Source organism: Arvicanthis niloticus, chromosome 12 (assembly GCF_011762505.2).
Source record: "Arvicanthis niloticus isolate mArvNil1 chromosome 12, mArvNil1.pat.X, whole genome shotgun sequence".
NCBI classification, from domain to species: Eukaryota; Metazoa; Chordata; class Mammalia; order Rodentia; family Muridae; genus Arvicanthis; species Arvicanthis niloticus.
This window is the reverse complement of record NC_047669.1, coordinates 505,049-530,454: the sequence shown is the minus strand read 5'-3', so window position 1 is coordinate 530,454 and position 25,406 is coordinate 505,049. Positions and strand designations below refer to the sequence as shown.

The following is a 25,406-nucleotide window of genomic DNA, read 5'->3' as shown; positions in this document are numbered from 1 at the left end:
TTGACTTTACTTAAGTTTTTATTCATATTTTGGGGATTTAAATACAATTATATGAGGAGGGATATTCACATAGAACACAATATAGAAATTTAGATGCAGTATGCTGTTTAAGTTTTGGTATACTTGACAGAAACTAGTTTCATCTGGGTGAAGGGAACTAGGATTAGGAAAATGCTTCCATTAGATGGGGATTCAGGGAAATCTATGGAACATGTTTTTATTAATAACTATGGGGGAGAGTGGAGCCCACTGTGGGCAGTGCTAACCCTGGGAGGTGATTCAGGATGAAAAAACAAAGCAGGCTGAGAAAGCCATTAGAACCAACCCAGTAATCAGCATTCCTCCATGGCTTCTGCTTCTGTTCTTGCCTCCAGAATCCTTCCCTCCTTGACTTCTTGCCCTGACTCCCTTCAGTGATGGATAGTTATCTGGAAGTGTAATATAAAATAAACCCCTTCTTCTCCAAATTGATTTTGGTCATGGTCTTTGTCATAGCAATAGAAAGCAAACTAGGACATTCAGAGAACAACTATATTGATAAAACAAATGGTACAAATCATCCATGATTTTGAAGAAACTGCCCTAATTGGTGATGAGACTGGTGTTCTCATAGACCAGAACCAGCTTTGTGAGAACTGCAGGACCATACACAACCTCACAACAATTTAATTTTCAAACTGATACCAAGAGAGTCAATGGTGAGGCATGTGAGATAGGCTTCCTGGGTGCTCACCATTAGTTATTATAATTGCAAACACTAGAATAAATTTAATGTATACAGTGATCAGTGTCCTGATGCTGACAATGGCACTGACACATAGAAGGTGAGACAAGCTGGGATGTGGACAAACACTAGCCAACCTAAAAAGTGTTCTCAAGGCAGCATCTGGAAGAAATGTAGTTTCAATGCAATTGCATGCGAACCTGCACATGTGGTAAAGCAAGAATAAATATGCCTCTAAAAACTGAAAGGACTCACCAAAATATTAACCAATACTTTATAGTATTTTAGCTTTTTAGTTTTAGCTTCTGAATTTTTTTCAATGAACTACAATTACACCAGAAGATGTGATGCAAACTGGGCAAATGGCCCAACTTTGTGTTTTGTAAATATATACAAATGACCAACACTTTAGAAAAAGGTAAGTGGGATGTAAAGTGAGTAAGAAAAATGAAATAAAGTCAAGAGGAGGAAGAAAAAAAGTGTTCAGTGTTGCCATATTCTAAGAAAGTACAGGTCCAAACCACAATTTGGTGTCATTTCCCCAATTTTAGTGACTAGTGTTAAAAAAGACAAAGAAAAGTAACACATGCTGGCAGTTTATGGGGGGAAAAAAACCTCATAGCATTAGTGGAAATGTGCATGAGGACATCATTATGGGAAAGAGTGAAACAATGTGGAAGGAGAGGTACCAGATGAAATTAAACACAGAGGGACACCAGACTCTTGTGTTCGTTTCATAGCATTCACATGACAAAGGTAAACAAGCATGATGCAGAAATAGCCTGTCTGCCATTAGACAAACAGAAAAAGACAAGGTGATCGTGACCTACATTTATGCATTTTATATACATTTACTGGGGGATATCAGTTACCCTTTAAAATGGGATTTTATATTGTTTGTGACACTATTGATAAGCTGAACATTGTGAAAGCAAAAAATGCCTCACACAGAAGATAGTAAGTACTACAAAATCTCATTCTTCTATGTGAATTTAAAGCTAAAAATCTCACAGCAGCACAAAGTAGGGTGGGATGTGGCTATGACCACCATTAAGCAGAATGAAGGGTGTGTTAGTCAAGATGTACTAGGTTTCAGTTATTCAACAGAAGATACAGGCAATGCACTTGAAACTTACTATGAAAGCAGACTATGTTTAAGCCGGACAGATATGTGTTGACAGATATGTTACTTGACTTTTAAGTAATAATTATTTAGTCATATACACATATAAACATTGGGTTTGCCTTAATTACACACCATTTTGGTTGATAGTTCCCAATGAAGCTAGAAATATAGAGAATATTGTGTTTTATTATTTATAACTGCCATAGCTACTCATTAAAAGTGCCTTATATATGTATAATCAGTTTATTTTATAGAATTTCTTGTTCCAGGTATTAATAGCAGCCAATTGTTGTACACAATATAAACTTTGCACAAACATAATAATGCATATATAACAAGGAAGGAGATTTGCTTTTTCATGTATTCTCTAGAGCTTGTACACATCAGGTGAAGGTACCACATAGTTAACCTTCTCAATTGCTTTCCTGTGTGTATTGAGGTAAAAGAGAGCTCACAGAACCTCATGTGGAGAAGGGTGCCCTTTCATTGCCATATGATGCCCACAGTACCTGATGGAGTTTTTGTGTTGCCATAACTGGCCAGCACCATTATTATACAATGTGACATGATCCCTGATAATAGGTTTTATAATGGACATCAGACAGTATGGAGCCATGACATGATATTACATATGGGGAATGCATGATAGCAAAGTGAGAGAGGTATGACACTAGAAGCCAGAGCAGAGAGGGCCTTGGCATCAGACTGCAATACACAGGTCAGACATGTCTCCAGAGATTAACTAAAAGCTGGATTCATGAAATGGAGAAGACTTCTATTTGCTCATTGACAGAGGGTAATTGTGTGGCAATTTTCTGTCTTTAAATCTAATCTGAAATATTTATTGAGGGCCAATTACATGCAGAAGGCTAGCTGCTATGGTGGCTATGAAAGTGTGCGTGACAAATCTGCACCTTCCAATGTTGATGAGCTTGTTAAAGCAATGTGTCACATAACAGAAGAAAGCATATTAAATAGTCTCCATGGGTCCTTCATCTTGCTGTGTAGTTCCCAGTACCTGGCATGTTCTTATTTCTTCATCACCCATTGCTATGAAGGAAACTCTGGAGTTGCAACAATATTTCAATGTATAATCAAACTCTTTCTGACATATAGATTGTATCCATAAGTGATGACTATATAATTTGTTCACTGCTTTAATTAATCTGGAGATTTATGACAGGTATGTGTCTTAACAGAGTCCATGTGGTGAAGTAGCTTTAACAATGTCAACCTCTCTTGCCAAACACAGCATCTCTGAAGATGTCCTGAACTAAAATACATACAAGGGAATTGAATCTCACCACGGCATCTTCTGAGCTGAGAAGAACAGATGACATTAATATGGCTCCTTTTGTACTTACTCACAACAATACATTTAGGAATTCAGATATCATTAAATTCATGTGGATCTTTGAATGCTTGGGCTTCAAATTCCATCTGACTCTGTAAGATAAAGGTGCTGAACTTAGCATAAACTTAAAAAAGAGGCGGAACAAAACAAAACATTGTATCCTTCTGTGTCTGTAGAGACAGGGTCACAAGGAAGGTGGGTATGGAGGCTACACTTTGTTATTAACTTGATTATATCTGGAATTAACCAAAACCCATGCTACTGAGTAATTTTTCTTGATTGGATCATTTGAGGTAGGAAAAACCTAGCTGAAATCTAGGCCACACTTTCTGAAGGCAGCCTACATAAAGTGCATGAAAGAAAGCTGATTTTTTTGTTTTTTGGCTTGCTTGCCCTCACTCTCCCTGGCCAGTGGATTCCTTCTCAGGAATTGGAGTCTACTTCTTTGTGAACCTAACAAATACTGAAGACCAGATGAGATATCCAGGATTGTGAACTAAACAACTACTGGATTCTTGGACTTTTCCATGAGGGAACAATCACTATTAGAATAGTTAAATCACAGGCAGTAGGCCACTACCAAAAATCTCAAATACACACACACACACACACACACACACACACACATTTTTTTTCATTTTGTGAGTTCTGTTTCTCTTGAGTGATTTTCAATATTTCTGATGCTGGGACCCTTTAATAATATAGTCCCTTATGTTATAGTAACCTCCAACCATAAGCTTAATTTTTTACTCTGTCATAACTGTACTTTTGCTACTGTTCTTAACCATAATGTAAATATCTGTGTTTTCTGATGGTCTTAGGTGACCCCTGTGGAAGAGCTGTTTGACCCACAATGGGTTAAACCCACAGATTGAGAACCTCTGCTCTGACTAACACAGTGAGTACTGGTATCTTCTTTGTGTGTTTTTGACTCTCAAATTGCTTTTCAGTGGACTCCAACCTAACAGAGGCCAGGAACATGGGGTATAGTCTGGGTATGAGGCTTCAGTGGGGAGCAATACTGAACTCTGGACTTCCAGGAACTCAGGCACATCCAAACACCTAAAGACATTGATGAAATTCATCAACTGGATGTGGCAAGAAACAGGATAATCTCAACAACAAGATTCTAGAAGATGAGGAGTAACACATGATAGTATTGGTCTTACATTGGACATTTTTCTTAAGACATGTAACTGTACAAGTAGAAGTGACTATGAAACTCATGTGAATACATACCTTCCCTCTCTGTCTTCCTTTTATCCTGTCCTTTCCATTTGCATTTTAAAAAATTTAAAAATGTTGTGTGTTAAGTGTTTCTGTTTGAGGTACATGCACATGAGTGTGGGTGCCAGTAAAGGTCAGAGGCATCAAATTTCCCTGGAAACAGAATGAGAGGAAGGTGTGGGTATGGGAACCCAACTGGAGTAATCTATAAGAGAAGAAGAATATGGTCTGAACTGCTGAGCCATTTCTCTAGCTCCTTGTTTGGTTTTTAAGATGGAAAAACTTTTAAAGCCTTTAGAATTCAAACATGGAGGTTTTAGTAAGGAAGGAACAATTTAAGAATGTTGAGAAGGCATGAAAGAATGACTAAGCAGTTCCTGAATGGGCAAGGACAGACCCAGAGCTTTCTTCCAGGAACTTCTGAGATCATTCATTCATTTCACCATCCTTTCATCTACATCTCCATTCATGTATCCATGTTTTTCCAGGCATCTATTCTGTGAACTCAATACATAAATTGTGAAAAAAACTGAGAAAAAATGAATTTCTTTCCTGACATAATGAAATTCAAACTCATGGGATGAGACAATACACATACAAATAAATATGGTGAAATAAATAGTACAAAAAGCAAGTTTGGACACAGACGAAAGATAAGGAAAAGCAAAGGCTGTCTGAACAATGCAATAAGTCCACTGACACTGGGTGACTTAGGGAATCGGGGATGTGAAGGGTTGGGGAAGAGATGGGAAGGACACAGCAGAAAGTGGAGATCATAGAGTTGACTGCCTCTACTGCAATGCCTGAGAGAATGTGGAAACAGAGTCATGTTTCTGTAAAGACAGGATACAGATGCTACATATGGAGATTTCACTGGAGAGTGTGGAAAAAGATGGGGCATGATGCAATCCACATTTTCAAATATAGAGGATGTTACAGTGGAAAGGCAGTAGGGAGAAGACAGTGGGAGTAACAGTTAGGTATTTATACAGGACAATGATAGTAGCAACTGGCATGGGCCATATTTAAGGCTAAATGCTGAAGGAGTAGCTAAGAGTGCCAGGAGAAACCAAACATGGCTCTCAGGTTACTGAAGTTGCTGGAAACAGACCACCATTTAACAACACAGGAGAGAGGAGAGATGCACATTTAGGAGAAACCAGAAACTTTTAGAAAATATCTGAATAGATACTTGAGTTGGTAGCTGGAAATACAAACTAGAGGTCAGGGGATGGGGATACTCATAATTTGCATTACTGACTTGCTTGATTAAATCCATCCACATCCTTATCACTTTCCAGACCATCCCAAGCTGTGCAGGACATAGTCTTTCTAGGCACCTACTACCTTATGTTTAGCTAATTATAAACCAGGCTCTTTTGTAAAACACTTCCTGCTCTCTCTCTCTCCCCAATCCTTTCATCCTTCCATTCTTCCCTTTCTTTCTTTTGTACAAACATCACTTCTTTTGCATGGATGAATTCCCCATTGTATTTTATCGTTGACCTGGTTCCATGGCTAAGCCTTTCTGTCTTCCTGTGGTTTGGATGGTATGGATGTTCTTTTTCCTGCCCACCATCACATTCTACACAGCTCTCCATGGGCAATGGCACCAGCTCACCCACCTTGGCACTCCACTAATTAGTTAAGATAGTTTTGATAAAATGTGTACACCTCCTGTTTGATTTTTCATTTATAAACTGGGCAATATGATCTTGTATCATTGCCTGTCACAGTGACCATGTAAGTCATTTAATGTACACTATTACAATAATATACTTAGCACAATGTTGTGCGCTGATTTTTCATGTTGATTTTTGCCGTCCAGTGCAGCCACTGAGCCTTTCCTCTGGGCTTCTGGCAATTGAGCCTCATGAATTTTTTTCAATGTAGATTAATCCATTAAGGAATGAAAAAAAAAAATAAGCAGTGGAATGTAACAGAAGCTATCCCTGAGAGAAGCTGTCCCTTCTGTTGGGGCCTTCTATACTTATATTTTTCTGACTACCATACCAAAAGCTGGTATGTCCTAAGTTGGCTATTCCAAATAGGTTTTGGTTCAATTCCAATTAGGTTTTGGTTCAACAAAAGGAATATTGTTACCTTTGGATCAGGCAGGCATGGCCCAAAGGCTTCCAGCAGAAGAGTCTCTTCTCTCACGGCCTTCTCATAGTCTGCAAAAGACAGCTTCCCATCATGGTCATGGTCCTGTGAGGTGCACAACCTGGGTCAGTCAGCACATGGCATTCTTGCTTCAAATGCACACTCTTTTTCATGGGCAGGTGTTAGTAAGAGAATGAGAGATTAGGTTGGAAAGTTGAAAAATAACTTTTATAGTGTGTGTGTGTGTGTGTGTGTTAGTAGCATGAAATTGAGAGCCTCTGACGTGGTAGGCAAGTGTTCTGTCACAGCCACACCTGCAGCTCAAAGAAAATATTTTAGTAACAAAAAATTTTAACTTTTATTTAACTAAACAGAATACTGAAAATCACTGTAACTCAATTAGTAATTATTTCTCTCCCATAGATTCCCTATAAGTTTCAATATTAAACCTCTATCCATACTTACCATTTTCTTAAGTGTAATTTCAACCAAATCTTTAATCCCTTCATCAGGGTCCTCCTCAGAGGGTTGTTTGAGAAGGCTGTTCTTCAACATGTGGAACATCTCCTCCTTTGAAATGAAGCCATCACCATTCAGATCAAATACTTCAAAGCAATCTAAAGAAAATTTATATAATTATATATACATATATATATATATATATATATATATATATATATATATATATATATAAAATTGTGTGTGTGTGTGTGTGTAAGGGTGGTTCTGATGCTAAAGTCCTGTTCTCCAATTGGTTCTTAATCCATCAATAAAGATGCTAATGGCTAATTACTGGGCAGAATAGGCAGGACTTCTGGATCTTCACAGGCTAGTTAGGACACACAGGGAAAGAGGAAAAGAGTTTTGCCATGCTTCAGAAGGAGAAAAGCCAACCATTCATGTGACATCTTGAGCACAGTGGCCAGAGGCCGCTTCTACCGGAGGAAGGCTAGGGATGTTGAACTAAGATTGACGGTGGATGAGCAACTGAAGCTGAATGCAGATTTATCGTGCTGAACTGGGAGCACTGGGAAGGATATGCTAGTTGTGGTAGATTGGAACCACTGAGCAGGAAGGCAAGTTGAAATTGAGCAACTGTGTGGGTCTGTGTTTTTTATCCAAGGAGTCAATATTCTCTGGGTGGATGCTAGTAGCACAGCATGTTTCCAGAGCTTACGCAGGGTAGCAAAATGTACACCCGAAAGATAGCATGCAACATGGAAGTTTAGAATCCACTATTAATTTAGGAATTCTCCGATGGATTATGACCACACAGTGAGTCTAAGAAGGGAGCATTGGTTTCTCAGCAAGCAGATCAGAGAGAGTCACATGATTCCAATGCACACAAAATTGGAACAAAAGAACACAGGGAGAGCCTCAGCTCAGAGATGCTGGGATTCCTTGCTGTGCAAAGAGACAGGATGACTGCTCTGAGGCAGAAAGCCAGACAGTAAAAACTGCCTGATTTCTATAAGCAAATAATTAAAGGACAGTAAAAACTGCCTGATTCCTACAAGCAGATAATTAAAGGACAAAATTTTAAAATTTTGATTTAATTGTTTTTAAGAATAAAAGAAAATACAGATTTTTGCCAGAGCCATGTGGGAATTCCTTCCTGTAGTTCAGAACTGTTACAAAGATCTTAATATGAGAGGCAGAGAAATATATTCTAAAGCTGCCTGCTTCCTACAACCAGGTAATCAAAGACAGATTTTAGAAATTTGATTTAATTGTTTTTAAGGATAGAAGGGAATACAGATTTTGACCAAGCCACGTGAGCACCTCTTCCTGTGGTTTGCAACTAATGGAAGAGCTTAAGATGAGAGGCAAAGAGCCAGTTGGTAGAGCTCTTTGAAAATATTGAGCTCCATAGAAGAGAAGTTAGAAAGATTGCATGAAAAAAAAATGCTTTAAAAAATATTTGAAAAAGTCTTGCCAGGTCAGTTTCTTCGGATCTTTGGACTTGGTCTACTCATGGAATTTCTGGGATTTCTTTGCCTGCTAGGACAAAAATAGAGCCTAGAAATAGGCTTATACAGTAAGTAGACATAGATAATAAAATGTTGTGGCATTCAATCTTAAATTATTAGATCAAAGGCAGGGAGTAGGTTGCCTAGTCTACTTCAGATAGTAGAAATTTAGGCCTTGAGAATTATATAGAGAGCCTCATATAGTAAATAGACAAAGATATTAGGTAATTTAGGCCTTAAGCTCAGCCAGGTCAGGGCAGGAAACTGCAGAAACACTGTTGCATCAGTTAACAACTGTTTAGATTGCCTTGTTTGCTTTGAATTGTTTTATTTATCAACTGAGTATGGTTATGAGTTTGGTAGTTATATTAAAATTCCTCTGGCAGAGAGATCAAGCTAAACATTTAATGATTTCCTGTTACTAGACCAAGGAGTTGTGATTTTGGAAGAATGTCTCCTCATTTGTGTTGATGGGAAAGGATACTAGGCTCTGTACTCCTTCCAGGGTGATACGGATCAGATATGACAAGGGAAGACCCCCTGAAGAACTAGAAAAATTGAAGAGAAGCAAACAGGACAGGTAAAGATTCTTTCTGCCATCTTATACATGGTATGGATGAAGACTTATTACAATTAGTTATTGATAAAATTAACTCATAAAAAACACAGCTGCCTTTTACCTATTCAAACAAGCATAATTTCATCCTTAACTGACCTGTGCACACTACACAACCCACAATATTAATTGTACTAAAATTTTGTTTGTAAGATTCATATATTACAAAATGTACAACTTTGGCATGATTCATCCTCAAAGATGCTAAACTGACTTGCTTGGCCACCTAAATAAATAAATAAATAAATAAATAAATAAATAAATAGCTTTGGAGATTGCCAATGATTCCAGATCATGTAGCTTCATCTAACCTTCCTGATTGATCTGGTCAGAACTTTAGTCAAGTTCTGAATCTTCCAAATATTCAGAGACTGGATAACATGCTAAAGCTAGCTTTCTTAAGTCTAACCAAATTTTCTAATTTTTCTACCCCTCCTCACCCCTTTAAAGATTTTTTTTTTGTAGTCCCTATTCAGCAGGAAGAAGTTATGGAGAATTATCAGCCCAATTCCCTGGGTTTGGGTGTCTGGTAATGGTTACTTTACAAATTATAGATAAATTGTCATAATTTTGAACAGGGGGGAAATAGATGGGATAGATTACTAAATTTTATCCTTAAACAAAACACTGTGTAGCCATAATCTTAATTGGTAGAAATCTTTATAATTGATCTTTAAAATTTGAAGTTATAATTTCTTATATTGGAACAAAATTTACATTGATACATATTTAAGGTTTTCATTGATGTGAATTTCTTATATTGATACAAAATTTGAGATTAATATAGTTACTCTTAGATAGACATTGTGCCTATGCCACTCATTTAAGAATACAAAGCTTAGACCCAGTCCTTCCAATAATGGATATTACAAAGTGTTTTTAGATGATTAAGCAACACAAGTTATTGGCCAGATACCAAACTCATGGTTATGTTAAATTCTGATTTAATTATAATATGTTTTCAATATTATTCAATTGGAAATAGCTGAGAGTAGTCAAGATTGAAAAGTTCAGATATACATTTTATAGAGAGATAGTCTTCAAAAAATCAGAAGTCTACAGAATCTGACATCTAATCAATTCATCATTATTAGATCATTTGACTAGAGACATATCTGCTCCTGACAGTACCCTCGTCTTTGTTCAAAAAAGAAATTGTGAAACTTTATCTCCAGGAGAGGTGGCTTATCATGGCAAGGTAACCACAGAGCAGAAATTGCCTATTTCATCTGTAGACAAAATAATTTCTGGGAAAAGGACACATTATGCAGAATTGATAGCTCAAATGATAGCTCTGCTAAGAAGGGTAAACAGTCCTTCATAAACCTCCTTTTCAAAGGTCAGACAGACAATCCTGGGCCAAAAGGCTGAAGACAGATGCTCAACATTATAAGAAATGAGGGGGCTCTCCAGATAATCAGCTGTCTCTACAATTGTTTAAGTTTAGGAACTGTGTTTGGTGCTTCCTATATACCCAGGTAATACTTAAGTCATTCTCAGATTACTGAGGGGTTGAAAACTAGTTATTGTCTCATAATCCAACTCAAGTTGTTTAACATTGAGAGAGAGGTTATAAAGTAGAAGACATGCTTTACAGATGACGTTACAGGCTAAAACCTAAACAATCCAGTGATAGAATCGAGTACTTTAATGGACAAATATGATGGATTAGATGTTAGTTATATATCATACTTAGTAATTTACATGATTGTTATGGTTTTGTTTAGTTTATGTCTGGAAGAAGAACATTTTATTTTATTTTATTAGGCAGAAAAGGTGAGACTGGCTTTTGCTAAGGTCCTTTTCTTCAACTGGTTCTTGAACAATCAATAAAGATGCTGGCAGCCAATCCAATTGATGGGCAGAATAGGCAGGACTTCAGGGTCCCCACAGGGCAGGTAGGAGACTCAGGTAGAGAGGAAAGGAGGTTTGACATGCTTCAGAGATAGAAAAGCCAACTAGCTATATGAGATCACTGGTGGAGCAGCCATAGGCTGCTTCTATAGGTAGAAGGCTGGGAATGTTGATCTTGGACTGAAGGAGGCAGAGCAACTGAAGCTGAGTGTGGATTTACACCATTGAGCTGGGAGTACAGAGAAGGGCATGGTAGCCGAGGTAGATTTGAGGTGCTCAGCAATAGAGCCAAGAAGGCAAGTTAAAATTGAGCAACTGTGTATGCCTATGCTCAAGGATCTAATATTCTCTGGGCAGGGATTGGTAGTGCAGTCTTTTCCCAGAGCTTAGGCAGGGTAGCAAAAGCTACATGGAACGTGTGTGTGTGTGTGTGTGTATGAGATTATCACTAAGGTAGCAGTTTCTCTGACAAAGTATTTAGTGCAAAAACATATCTTATTCCTGCATTATCTGGCTATAATACTAGTTGAATTTCAGGGGAATGTTAGTGTACAGTAGGGAAATATTCTTGTCCCTGACTACACATTTCTTTTGAAAAGATACACCTAGGAGCACTAACCTAAGCATTACTTACTGGAAACACAGAAAAAACAATTGTATATTTACATTAATTTTATTAAATGAAGTATAACTCTATTAATTGAGAATTATTTAAGAACCAGGAAGTATTGATTATGTTTTCTGGTTTAATGCTTGCTGTCAGGTGCCATGAGCTATTTAGTAGTAGCTGAATGTACTGGAGCATCATTAGAATGTAAGATCACAGTTCATGGTGCTTTTTTCATGCCATTCACTCCTTAAGTGGCTTGATTTCTCTTTTAATTAATACACTCCCACCCTTTATTAACTTAAATTTGCCCCATAGAAAGAATTCACCAACCAACCAACCAACCAACCAACCAACCAACCAACCAATCAAAACCTCTTTATTGGTGGTTTGGAAAACAGTCATTTAAAAGCTTTTAGTATATTTATCATAATTCATGAGCTAGTAGGTCATCTGCAGGCTTACATTTCATTTTTTCATCTAAAGTCCCTCGAAGAAACAGTGATAATCCATGAACCCACTCTGATACACTTATACAGCCATCATTGTCTTTATCAAAGCCTCGAAATACTAAAAAAACAAAAACCAAAAAAACCACAGTGTAATTTGTGTTGGATTTTAAAACTCCATAATATATCAAGTCTCACATCACTATGGTTTTCACAGTTATTTTAAGACCAAGGTCCCATGCCTTCCTTTAACAAGAGAAACTGAGACACATAGTCTTTTAATTACATATTAAACTTATTACACAAAAAATCTTTTAATTATATTTTTATTTTCTCTTCATATGTTGTAGAACTGAATAATGTTCTTAATATATAAAATATGGGTGAAGAAATTAATAATAATAATAATAATAATAATAATAATAATGTTAGTTATTAGATATTAAAGTTTCTTAATCAAAAGCAAAAATGTTGCTAGCTGGTCTGCTCTCCTGAAGACACCATATCCTGAGACATTCTAAAGAAACCACTGCACCCAGAGAAATGGGTAAGAACCCTCTCCCACTACCCTATGACCCAGAGCTAGAACTGGAAGCATGGGGCAATCAGAACCCATCAGCCACCCAAACCCTGCCCCTGTGGAATACCACTTCTCTTCCACCCCTCTCTTGGTCCTTTTGGCTGGCTTACACACCTAGCTGGTCTGCTCCTGTGAAGACACTGTATCCTGAGCCATTCTAGAGGAGCCACTACACTCAGAGTAGCGAACACCTAGCTTGTCAGCTCTTGTGAAGACACCATATCCTGAGCCATCCTAGAGGGACCATTGCACTTGGAGCAGCAGGATATCAGGATCCCAGAGGTGGCCTAAGTCCCAGGAGTTCTTCCACCCAGGAGTTCAGGATCACGTGATCACAGGATCACAGGATCACAGAGACATCTGGATCCTGAGGAGTTCTGACACAAGCAAGATAACTAGAAAGACAGGCTCCAGTCAGAGACAGTGAGTGGAGGTAGCACTAGAGTTAACCGGGTGGCGAAAGGCAAGCTTAAGAACATAAACAACAGAAACCAGTTACTTGGCATCATCAGAACCCAGTTCTTCCACTATAGTAATCCCTGGGCACCCCATCACACCATAAAAGCAGGATTCAGAATTAAAATATCTTGTCATGATGATGACAGAAGACTTTAAGAAGGACATAAATAACTCCCTTAAAGAAGTACAGTTTAACACAGGTAAACTGATAGAAGCCCTTAAAGAGGAAACACAAAAATCCCTTAAGGAATTTCAAGAAAACACAACCAAACAGGTGAAGAAATTAAACAAAACCATCCAGGATCTAAAAATGAAAGTAGAAACAATAAAGAAATCTCAAAGGGATACAACCCTGGAGATACAAAACCTAGGAGAGAGATCAGGAGTCACTGATGAGAGCATCACCAACAGAATACAAGAGATAAAAGAGAGAATCTCATGTGCAGAAGATACCATGGAAAATATTGACACAACTGTCAAAGAAAATGCAAAATGCAAAAAGCTCCTAACCTAAAACATCCAATATATACAGGACACAATAAGAAGACCAAACCTAAGGATAATAGGTATAGATGAGAGAGTGAAGATTCTCAGCTTAAAGGGCCAGTAAATATCTTCAACAAAATTTTAGAGGAAAACTTCCTTAACCTAAAGAAAGAGATGTCCATGAATATACAAGAAGCCTACAGAACTCCAAATAGACTAGACCAGAAATGAAATACCTCCTGTCACATTATAATCAAAACATCAAATGTACAAAACAAAGAAAAAATGCTAAAAGCAGTAAGGGAAAAAGGTAAAGTAACATATAAAGGCAGACCTATAAGAATTACACCAGAATTCTCAACAGAGTCTATAAAAGCCAGAAGATCCTGGACTGATATCATCCAGACCCTAAGAGAACACAAATGCCAGCCCAGACTACTATAGGCAGTAAAACTCTCAGTCACTATAGATAGAGAAACCAAGATATTACATGACAAAACCAAATTTATACAATATCATCCCACAAATACAGCACTTCAAAGGATAATTGATGGAAAACTACAACACAAGGAGGGAAACTACAACATAGAAAAAACAAGAAAATAATACTCCAACAAACCCAAAAGAAGATAGTTACACAAACATAATTCCACCTCAAATAACACAAATAACAGGAAGCAACAATTATTTTTCCTTAATATCTCTTAATATCAATGGACTCGATTCTCTAATAAAAAGACATAGACTATCAAACTGGATACATAAATAGGACCCAGAATTTTGCTGCATACAGGAAATTCACCTCTGTGAAAAAGACAGACACTACCTCAGAGTAAAAGGATGGAAAACAATTTCCCAAGCAAATGGTCCCAAGTAACAAGCTGGAGTAGCCATTCTAATATCAAATAAAATCGACTTTCAACCAGAAGTAATCAAAAAATATAAGGAAGGACATTTCATACTTATCAAAGGAAAAACCTTCCAAGATGAACTCTCAATTCTGAACATCTATGCTGCAAATGAAAGGGTTCCCACATACATAAAAGAAACTTCACTATAGCTCAAAGAACACATTGTACCTCACACAATAATAGTGGGGGATTTCAACACCCTACTCTCAGCAATATACAGATCATGGAAATAGAAACTAAATAGGGACACAATGAAATTAACAGAAGTTATGAACCAAATGGATTTAACTGATATCTATAGAACATTTCATCCCACAACAAAAGAATTATACCTTTTCTCACCACCTCATGGTACCTTCTTCAAAATAGACCATATAATTGGTCACAAAACAGGCCTCAACAGATGCAAAAAAGATTGAAATAATCCCTTGCACCCACCCTATCAGATCACCACAGGCAACAGCTGGTCTTTAATAATGACAAACACAATGGAAAGCCCACATACAAGTAGAAACTGAATAACACTCTACTCAATGACGGCTTGGTCAAGGAAGAAACAAAGAAAGAAATTAAAGACTTTTTAGAATTTAATGAAAATGAGGACACATCATACCAAAACTTGTGGGACTCCAAGAAAGCAGTAGTAAGAAGAAAACTCATAGCTCTAAGGGCCTACTAAAAGAAACTGGAGAGAGCATACACTAGCAACTTGACAGCACACCTGAAAGCTCTAGAACAAAAAGAAGCAAATACACCCAAAAGGAGTAGACGGCAGGAAATAATTCAACTCAGGGCTGAAATCAACCAAGTTAAAACAGAAAGACTATACAAACCAGCAAAACCAGGAGGATCTGGTTCTTTGAGAAAATCAACAAGATAGATAAACCCTTAGCCAGACTAACAAGAGGGCACAGAGATAGTATCCAAATTACTAAAATCAGAACTGAAAAGGGAGACATAGCAACAGAAACTGAGGAAATTTCAAAAATCATCAGATCCTACTACAAAAGCCTATACTCAACAAAACTGGAAAATCTGAGAGAAATGGACAACTTTCTTGACAGATACCAGGTACCAAAGTTAAATCAGGATCAGATAAACCATCTAAACTGTCCCATAACCCCTAAAGAAACATCAGCAATCATTAAAAGTCTCCCCACCAAAAAAAGCACAGAACCAAATGGTTTTAGTGCAGAATTCTATCAGACCTTCAAGGAAGACCTAATACCAATTCTCTTCAAACTATTCCACAAAATAGAAGCAGAAGGAAAACTACCCATTTTATTCTATGAAGCTGAAATCATGCTCACACCTAAACCTCACAAAGACCCAACAAAGAAAGAGAACTTCAGAACAATCTCCCTTATGAATATCAATGTAAAAATACTCAATAAAATTCTTGCAAACCGAGTCCAAGAACACATCAAAACAATCATCCATCATGATCAAGTAGGCTTTATCTCAGGAATGCAGGGATGGTTCAATATCCAGAAATCCATCAGTGTAATCCACTATATAAATAAACTCAAAGAAAAAAAAAAAAAACACATGATCATCTCACTAGATGCCGAGAAAGCATTGGACAAAATTCAACATCCCTTCATGGTAAAAGTCTTGGAAGGATCAGGAACTCAAGGTCCATATCTAAACATAGTAAAACCAATATACATCAAACCAGTAGCCAACCTCAAACTAAATGGAGAGAAACGTGAAGCAATCCCACTAAGATCAGGGACTAGACAAGGCTGCCCACTCTCACCCTACCTACTCAATATAGAACTGGAAGTCCTAGCCAGAGCAATTAGACAACAAAAGGAAGTCAAAGGGATACAAATAGGAAAGGAAGAAGTAAAAATTTCACTATTTGCGGATGATATGATAGTATACTTAAGTGACCCTAAAACTTCCACCAGAGAACTCCTAAACCTTAAAAACAACTACAACAAAATGGCTGGATATAAAATAAACTCAAACAAATTAGTAGCCTTCCTCTACTCAAAGGATAAACAGGCTGAGAAAAAATTAGGGACATGACTCCATTTACAATAGTCACAAATAACATAAAATACCTGGTGTGAATCTAACCAAGCAAGTGAAATATCTGTATGACAAGAAGAACTTCAAGTCTCTGAAGAAAGAAATCGAAGAAGATGGAAAGATCTCCATGCTCCTGGTTGGCAGAATTAATATAGTAAAAATGGCCATCTTGCCGAAAGCCATCTACAGATTTAATGCAATCCCCATCAAAATTCCAAGTCAACTCTTCATAGAGATAGAAAGAGAAATTTTCAAATTCATTTGGAATAACAAAAACCCAGGATATCAATAACTATTCTCAACAATAAAAGAACTTCTGGGGGAAATCACCATCCCTGACCTCAAACTGTACTACAGAGCAGTAGTGATAAAAACTGCATGGTATTGGTACAGAGACAGGCAGGAAGATCAATGGAATAGAATTTAAGACCCAGAAATAAACCCAAACAACTATGGTCACTTGATTTTTGACAAAGGAGCTAAAAAAAGGAAAAAGGACAGCATTTTCAACAAATGGTGCTGGCTCAACTGGAGGTCAGCATGTAGAAGAATGCAAATTGATCCATTCTTATCTCCTTGTACAAAGCTCAAGTCCAAATGTAAAAGAAACTTCACATAAAACCAGATACACTGAAACTAATAGAAGAGAAGGTGGAGAAGACCCTCGAATACCTAGGCACAGGGGAAAAGTTCCTGAACAGAACACCAATGGCTTATGCTCTAAGATCAAGAATTGACAAATGGGACCTCATAAAATTGCAAAGCTTCTGTAAAGCAAAGGACACTGTCAATAAGACAAAATGGCAACCAACAGATTTGGAAAAGATCTTTACCAATCCTACATCTCATAGAGGGCCAATATCCAATACATACAAAGAACTCAAGGAATTAGACTCCAGACAACCAAGTGAGCTAAACAAAGAATTCTCAATTGAGGAAACTGAGGAAACAAGAAGCACCTAAACAATTGTTCAACATCCTTAGTCAACTGGGAAATGCAAATCAACACAACCCTGAGATTCCACCTCACACCAGTCAGAATGGCTAGAATCAAAATCTCAGGTGCTAGTAGATGCTGGCGAGGATGTGGATAAAGATGAACACTCCTCAATTGTTGCTGGTATTACAAGATGGTACAAACACTCTGGAAATCATTCTGGTGGTTTCTCAGAAAATTGGACATAACATTATCTGAGGACACTGCTGGGCATATACCCAGAAGATGCTCCAACATATAACAAGGACATATGCTCCACTATGTTCATAGAAGCCTTATTTATAATAGCCAGAAGCTGGAAAGAACCCAGATGTCCTTCAACAGAGGAATGGATACAAAAAAATGTGGTACATTTATACAATGGAATATTTCTCAGCTATTAAAAACAATGAATTCGAGAAATTCTTAGGTAAATGGATGGAACTAGAAAATATCATCCTGACAGAGGTGACCCAATCACAAAAGAACACACATGGTATTCACTCACTATAAGTGGATATGAGCCCAGAAGCTTGAAATACCCAAGATTCAACTCGCAGACCACTTGAAGCTCATGAAGACAGAAGACCAAGTATGGGTGCTTCAGTCCTTCTTAGAAAAAAAGGAACAAAATACTCAAGGGAGCAAATATGGAGACAAAGTGTGGAACAGAAACTGAAGCAGGGCCCTTCTGGAGACCATTCCACCTGGGTATCCATCTCATGTGCAGTCACCAATGGTAGACACTGATGTGAATCTCAGGAAGTGCATGCTGACAGGAGCCTGATATAGCTGTCTCCTTAGAGGTCTGCCAGAGCCTGACATATATAGAGGCAGATGCTCACAGCTAACCTTTGAACTGATCAAGGGGTTCCCAATGGAGGAGTGAGAGAGAAGACTGTAGGAGCTGAAAGGGTTTGTGACCCCATGAGGAGAGCAACAATACCAACCAACCAGAGCTCCCAGGGTCTAAACCACCAGCCTGAGAGCACATAGGGAGGGACCCATGGCTCCAGCTGTATATGTAGGGGAGGATGGCCTTGTCAGGCATAGGTGGGAGAGGAGATCCTTTGGTCTCATGAAGGCTAGATGCAGAGTATGGGGGAATTCGAGTGTGGGAAGGTGGGAGTGGGGGTGTAGGTGGGGGCATATCCTCATAGAAGCAGGAGAAGGGGGGATGGGATAGGGGGTTCCTGAGCAGGGATGGGTATGGGTTAGGGATACATCTGAAATGTAAATAAAATATCCAATAAAAAATTTAAAAAGTTAAAAAAAAGCAATAATGTTTTTATTCTCAAGACAAGTGATTCTGTTACATCATAGAAGTGTGCCTTAACTGGTTGTGAACTACTTGCAAGAATGTAAAAAAAATTTAAATAGAAGTGCAACACTATGGGGCTTTTATGATTGTATGAACTTAGCTATGCAATTCAACCTTGGTCTTTTTCTAAACAACAAAAGGAAGAGACCACTTCCTTCTCCAGACATTTTGGAAGATTAATATATATTCAAATGAAGTTGGAAATTATTCTTTCCATAAGTAAGCCCAGCTTTAAACCTTTATAAATTACAGTTGGGTAAGGCAGTTTGAATTGTACATTATCTTACCTCTGTCCATAATCATGTCATCTGTCATTCCAAATGTCACATGCAGGATGTTCCGAAATACATTGCGATCTAGTCCAGTGACTACCCCTGGCCTCTCTGGTATGTCTCCCACCAAATTATAGAAAAGTGTTATAAGACATTTCACTTCAAATTTATTAACTGTAAAAGATCAAAATGGACACATAACAAAAGTACACTTTAAAATTTTAAGTTTTTACCAAATATTGTATTACTGCATTTGGGTATTCAGAAGCAAAGATACCTAATAGTTGGTTGCCATTTTCATGACTCCTATATTCTGAGTCACAGCTTTAGAATTAAAGGAAGATGATGCCAAAATTACAGTATGCACCAACAAGGTAAGCTCTTTCTGCTGGGCCTAAATGCTAAGTAGATATAGGCCCATTGCATTTAGGATAAAAAAAAAAAGATATCAGCCATGTGATCCAAATGACTCTGTTGCCAAATTCTAAACTTTCCAGTGCAGGCTGAGGGATAGTCATAGTAGTGTTGTTTCAGATTGTCAGCAACAGCCAACATTTGACAGAGGTTTTTATGACAACTATAAACAAGAGTTTCCCTGGAAATTGAGGCTACTAAATATCTGTGTAATGTTTTTCATTTCACTGAATTTATAAGGCAGAGTTTTGAAAGCAGAGTTATTTTCTAATACAGAAATTTTAAGCATGTTCTACAAACCAGCATTATATCTTACAAGTTGTATGAACATTAACAAGAAACTAATGAAATTTACTTTTGTAAAAGGATTTTATTTACTTAAGACATATACCCACACATATGAAAGAGAAAGCAGAAGAGAAAGAGATGAAAGAGACAGAGAGAGATTATAAGAGAGAGGGAATGAGAGAGTATGAGAATGAATACTTACTGGCAATAAGAACATACATGAAGACTGGTGGAAAAAAAAAGAGCTTGTCTTGCCATGGAGGTATTGTGACCTGAGTTTGATACCACTTGCACGCACACACACACACACACACACACACACACACACACACACACACACACACACGTATACAGCACTAGCACTACTAACCTACCAATACCATCAGCAGAAACAGTAAATAAAACATTTTAAAATACAGTTTACCAAAAAGAATATAAGTGAATTTAAATGTGAAATATGAGTGGGAGATGGAAAAAGTTTACATATGTATGCTTTTATACATAAAGACAAAGCCTGTGTGTAAGAGAAAATAGAGAAATTGCACCCTATCATACATGCTACAGCAGACTGAGGGTGGTTCCTGGTTTTAAGAATCATATTTTAAGAGAAAAACTTAAAACTTTGGAAAAGGTGGAAAAAGTAAATAGTAGAATACGGTTAAGACTTTTACATGAACTGTTATAATGGAAAACAGCATGTCAGTCCCTATCATTATGATCCAGTGATCCAGTGATCTACTTCAGCATAGGACTAGAGAACTGAGAGAACCAAGTCAACCATATGACTAGACACCATTGTTCACAATAACATCCTTCAGAAGAGCCAACAGGAGCAGCCTAAGTGTTCTGTGGTGGATGAGAGGTTAAACAAAATGTTATGTAGCCAAGCAGCTGAATCCTGGCTTTAAAGGGTTGTTACAAGATGCATGGGCATTAAGTAGAAAAACAGAAGGAAAGTATAACCATGACCTCATGCTAATACCACAGCATTGGAAAAATAATGTAAAAGGAAGTACTTCTGCCTGTGTCTTCACTATCAGACCTGCTTTTCACTTGCAAAATGACAGGCATTCAGGAGTCAAAGCCAGAAGTTGTTTTTAAAAGAAAAAACCACAACTGAACAATAATACTATTATACCTGACATTTAACACAAAGATGGATCAAGCAGCAATGGACCTAACACAGAGATAGTCCTAGCACAGAGATAGACCTAGGATAGTGGTGGACCTAGCACAAAGAAATAGACCTAGCACAGAAATGGACTTCTTACAGAGATAGATAGACCTAGCATAGAGATGGACCTAGTACAGAGATAAACCTAGAACATAGATGAACCTAGCACACACAGAGAGAAAAAACAGAAAGAGAAAGAGTTAAAGATGGGTCTAGCACAGAGATGGACTTAATACAAAGATGGACCTGGCACAGACAGGCTGAGCACAGAGATGGACTTAGTATAGAGACAGATGGACCTAGCACAGAGATAGATGGACATAACAGAAAGATGGACCTAGCACAGTGATGGGACTCAGCACAGAGATAAACCTATAATGGAGATAGATGGACCTAGAACAAATATGGACCTACCACAGAGATGGACTGAGGGACAAAGAACCATCAGGCCCAGAACAAAGTCCATCAGATGACATTCTTTTTCTTTCCTTTAACTGAATAAAGGTATATCTCTGTAACAGAGAGCAGGGTCCATAAAGAACAGGAACAACAGACCAACTGGGCTTAGTTCCCCTTTCCCCTGTCCTGTAGATATGCTTACATGTGTCTTACTCTCCCGGCTTTCTATAAACTGGAAGCTGCCCACAGGCACAGAAGGAGGAAAGCTAGACACCCTCACTCAACTTATGCAAGAAGTAAATAAATCCTGTTTTCCTTTACCAATGTTTATTTTTTAATATCTTTTAAAATACAGTAAACTAAAGAAGCATGTTTATAGACCAAAGTGGGTCTAAACAAGAGAAGAAAATATGGTTCCATTTACATGATGTACCTACTTTTCTCAACTTAATGGCAGAGTCTATTGCTCTAATGGTGGATTCTAGTAGTTGTGACAGTAGAAAGGGGTGTCAGTGTTTGGATGGTACAGGGTTTACTTGGGGAAGATTAAAGCTCTAAGAGTGCTGATTATGATAGTGACATAACCCGTGATGCACAGAGTCCCCTCCTGTGTGAAGCTTCACTTCACCTATTAGAGTGCAAGATTGATGGATACAGTAAAGAAACCTTACTTTTATTATAGTATATTGTTGTAATGATTTTAATTTAATTCTTTGTAACTACCTTGACATATACATATATGCCTCGTTTATAACTTAAACTATAGTAGGTATACATATGTAGGGAAAAACATTGAATATATAATGCTTAATATATCTAATAGCAGGCATCTTGGACTCCACCCACAATATCATGGTTAAGAGAAAACTTCTGAACTTAATGCCAAGAACCAAACATATAAAATTGTTAAAATACTAAATCTAATGATATAAAAATGCACATGCATGACTAAGCAAAGCTAAGAACTTTTAGTGTCCGAGGAAGGAACAGCAACATTGCATTTCAATCTCAACAGGAATGACCCTTAAGTGACATTAGCTCAATTTATGACTGTGATTGAAAGTCGTTTATAAGAAAAAGTTTCTCGCTGATTTTAAAACCTTTTGACTACTTCATATGTGAACACTGCGTCTATGTCACTGCTGTCTCTTCCTCCTCTCCATTAACTCCTCCCATCTCATGATCGCCAATCCCTTCCAAATTCATGACCTTTTTTATTGTTGTGTACACACACACACACACACACACACACACACACAGTTGTTGTATATCCATAGCACTTTAACTATGAGTTGCACCCATTTTCTCTGTACACACTGACAAGTCAACCAATGTTGTCATTATACTGATCTTGTTTACAAAATTATATTGTTGAGATTTTATGGCTGCATTGTCCTAGTTATGTCTAGGGATGTTATCCTGGTCTTCTGGCTCTTAAAGCTTTCTTCTCCCTGTGATATTTCTCTGAGTCTTAGAAATAAGGGCTGTGTTTCATATATACATCAGTTGGGCTTAGGTACCTCATGGTCCCTTATTTTTTTGCATCATGACATGTTGTGGATCTTTGAAATAGTTTCTATCTATTGAAAAAAGAGACTTACTTGATGCAGAGTGAGAACTACACTTATTTGTGACTACAAGAATAATTATTTAGAGTACATATAGAAATTATACTGGTTTAGGAAAATGGCAATTGTAGGTTCTCCTCTGGGGTTCATGATCCTTCCAGCCATAATTAGTTGGCTAGGTTTATAGTACCAGACATGAGGCCTCTCCTACGTAGTCCAATTAAACAGCTGGTGGCTGCTCGCAAAATAAAAGTGCCACCATTGTGGATCTTGTGTCAGTCCAGTTGTTTTTCTGGCTCATAGGCTTTTCTCTGCATAGGGCTATTGATTGCTCCTCTCCCTTGGCAGCATGCACAACACTTTAAGATATACGAGCTCGGCCTCAGGGAGGTTTCCAGGCCAGCTGCAGCTCAAGTTCTGTGACTTCTGTATCTTACATGTCTCTTCAGCAATAGAATCTCACTTTCAAGTTCTGGAAGACAAAGGCAACAGCCATAGCTCATATTGTCTTGGGAATCTCTTGTACTCCCCTAACCAATAATTCGACTGGAGGTTTTCCAAGCCTGGCATTGAATTTTGTATGAGATAGTGTATGGCTCTTGGAAATAGGGAAAACATCCTCACCTCATTATTTTTGAATTGTTGTCACTGTCGGTTAGTAAAGAATTGTGAACTTATGAAGCAGACTCAATCAAATAAACATTGTGTGTACCAGTTATTAATGTGTTGTGAGTATTCATTAGAAATATTTTTACTCATTTTAGAAATATAGATATTTTCCCAGATATGAAAGCATTTCAGGAAAACAACAAAAGAACATAATCTCTTATTAAATTAATAAACACCTTAAATAATAAACTACCATTTTCTGAGAATTTTAAGGTGTTCACAGTGTAACAATATTTCACAGTTTTCCGTCAGGGGACTGGCCCCATGACATTAATTCTCACACAGTATATCAGATACTAACGATATAAAGGTGTTAGGCCCCAAACCTCTAGAGCTACATTAGAAGTTCACTTCCACACCTTCATACAACAGAGATGGCTTGAAGATGCAACCTCTCCATTTTCATTGTGACCAATATTCATTTTCATTGTCACACATCAAACAATTCTGCCCTCATCTCAGTGATACACACACTGCTTCTCAGCTAAAGAACAGCCATTTTTCAGTCTGAGTACAATGATCTGGTTTGTATCTGTATGATCTTGGACTTGACGAGGAATTGGAAATTGAGCATCTGAAACTGGGAACAGATTTCTTACCATCTTAGATTTGCTGAGCTATTGCTTTTCAATAAAATGCCTCAACATAAGACAGTGCCTGTAACACTTCCAGACTCTTTCTTAAAAGTGTCCAGGAGTGGATGATTGTTTTCTTTATGGATCTCTTAGCAAACTTTAGAGCTTAGACCTCACAGCTTCTTTTGCTTTAAAAAGAGCCAGGACGTAGGTTAAGACTCTGCTACTTTCTTGATTCTGGTGTTTTTCTAGGACTTCCTTTTCAACCTGTCTAAAGGTGAAGCCACATGCCTCCCAGGCACGTACCATATTACTTTTCTAACATAATAGCAAATAAAGAGGGTCTTTGAATTCAGTGAACCTGTGTGAGGGAAGCACACACACTAGATGCTTGAGATTTTATGGAACTTGTTGAGTTCTGAAGGTACTGGGACAGGATGCCCCCGAAGGAGCTGGAATTACAGAAAGGGTTTCTCTTCCAAATTCTCTTAAGGGGTAGTGTGGAGGGGCCATTACTGGTGGAAGCAGGAAGTAGGGACAGGTTAGAAAGAGAATTAGCCAGAAGTCATGGGTCCTCTGGCATTCAGTTCTTACTTACAATGCTTACAATTTTTAGTTAAGGTGTCCGTCAACTTCTGCAGCTTCTTTCGGTTCATGATGGGTGTTAATAAAATTAGATCTTAGAGTGTCATCTGGAGCATAGTGTCAGGACGCTCCAGATCCGGAGCCACAGGCCGAGGCAGCCTGCTTGGCTCTGCGCATTTGCGCATTTGCGACCCTAACAGACAGTGTGGCCATGGCAACGCCTCAGAGGGCTACCAATTGGCTCCCGGAGGCGGCGCTACAGTTGAAAGTGGTCTCTGCACACAGAGCAGCCATGGCAACAGTTGGGCGGGACACTGATCTCCTCCAGTCGGCTCAGTAAGACCTGCCAGTCCCAGCTGCACAGCACAAGCACTGTGCCTACATTTAGTTCCAGTTGCAGCGCTTTAGCCTGTCACTTTGCAAACCGTATTGTTTGCCATGTTGGAAATTTTTATTTTCACTTGTCACACTATATTTTCGGTTACACAGTCCCTCAAGACTGCATGATAATCAGAAGTGTGAGGTGTGCAAGCTGCATAGATGTTTTATGTGATGAGAACAAGAGGGATTTAGAGTTTTCAAGACCTGGAGTGGTGCTGTAGGGAAATAATTCTGTCATCCAAGCAATTGGCAGAAGGGAGTCTGAACAATTAAGGAAGTAG

General features: G+C 38.0%; 1 protein-coding gene across 4 annotated transcripts; it reads right to left on the bottom strand.

The window, feature by feature from the left end:
• Clxn (calaxin) lies at positions 1-24,930 on the bottom strand. 4 transcript variants are annotated; one of them, XM_034515666.2, is made up of 6 exons: positions 24,758-24,930; positions 19,088-19,246; positions 12,047-12,151; positions 7,000-7,151; positions 6,535-6,639; positions 1-3,296 (listed from the first exon to the last, which is right to left on the bottom strand). In XM_034515666.2, exons 1-6 carry the CDS (start codon positions 24,813-24,815, stop codon positions 3,237-3,239), a joined length of 639 nt encoding a protein of 212 aa, XP_034371557.1. In that variant the 5' UTR covers positions 24,816-24,930; the 3' UTR covers positions 1-3,236. The 4 variants fall into 4 exon arrangements, with proteins under 4 accessions (XP_034371557.1, XP_076798610.1, XP_076798611.1 ...); XM_076942495.1 differs by lacking the exon at positions 1-3,296 and adding an exon at positions 4,450-4,584; XM_076942496.1 differs by lacking the exon at positions 1-3,296 and adding an exon at positions 4,450-4,584 and having other exon boundaries at positions 24,767-24,930.
• Between the last annotated feature and the right edge of the window lie 476 nt (positions 24,931-25,406).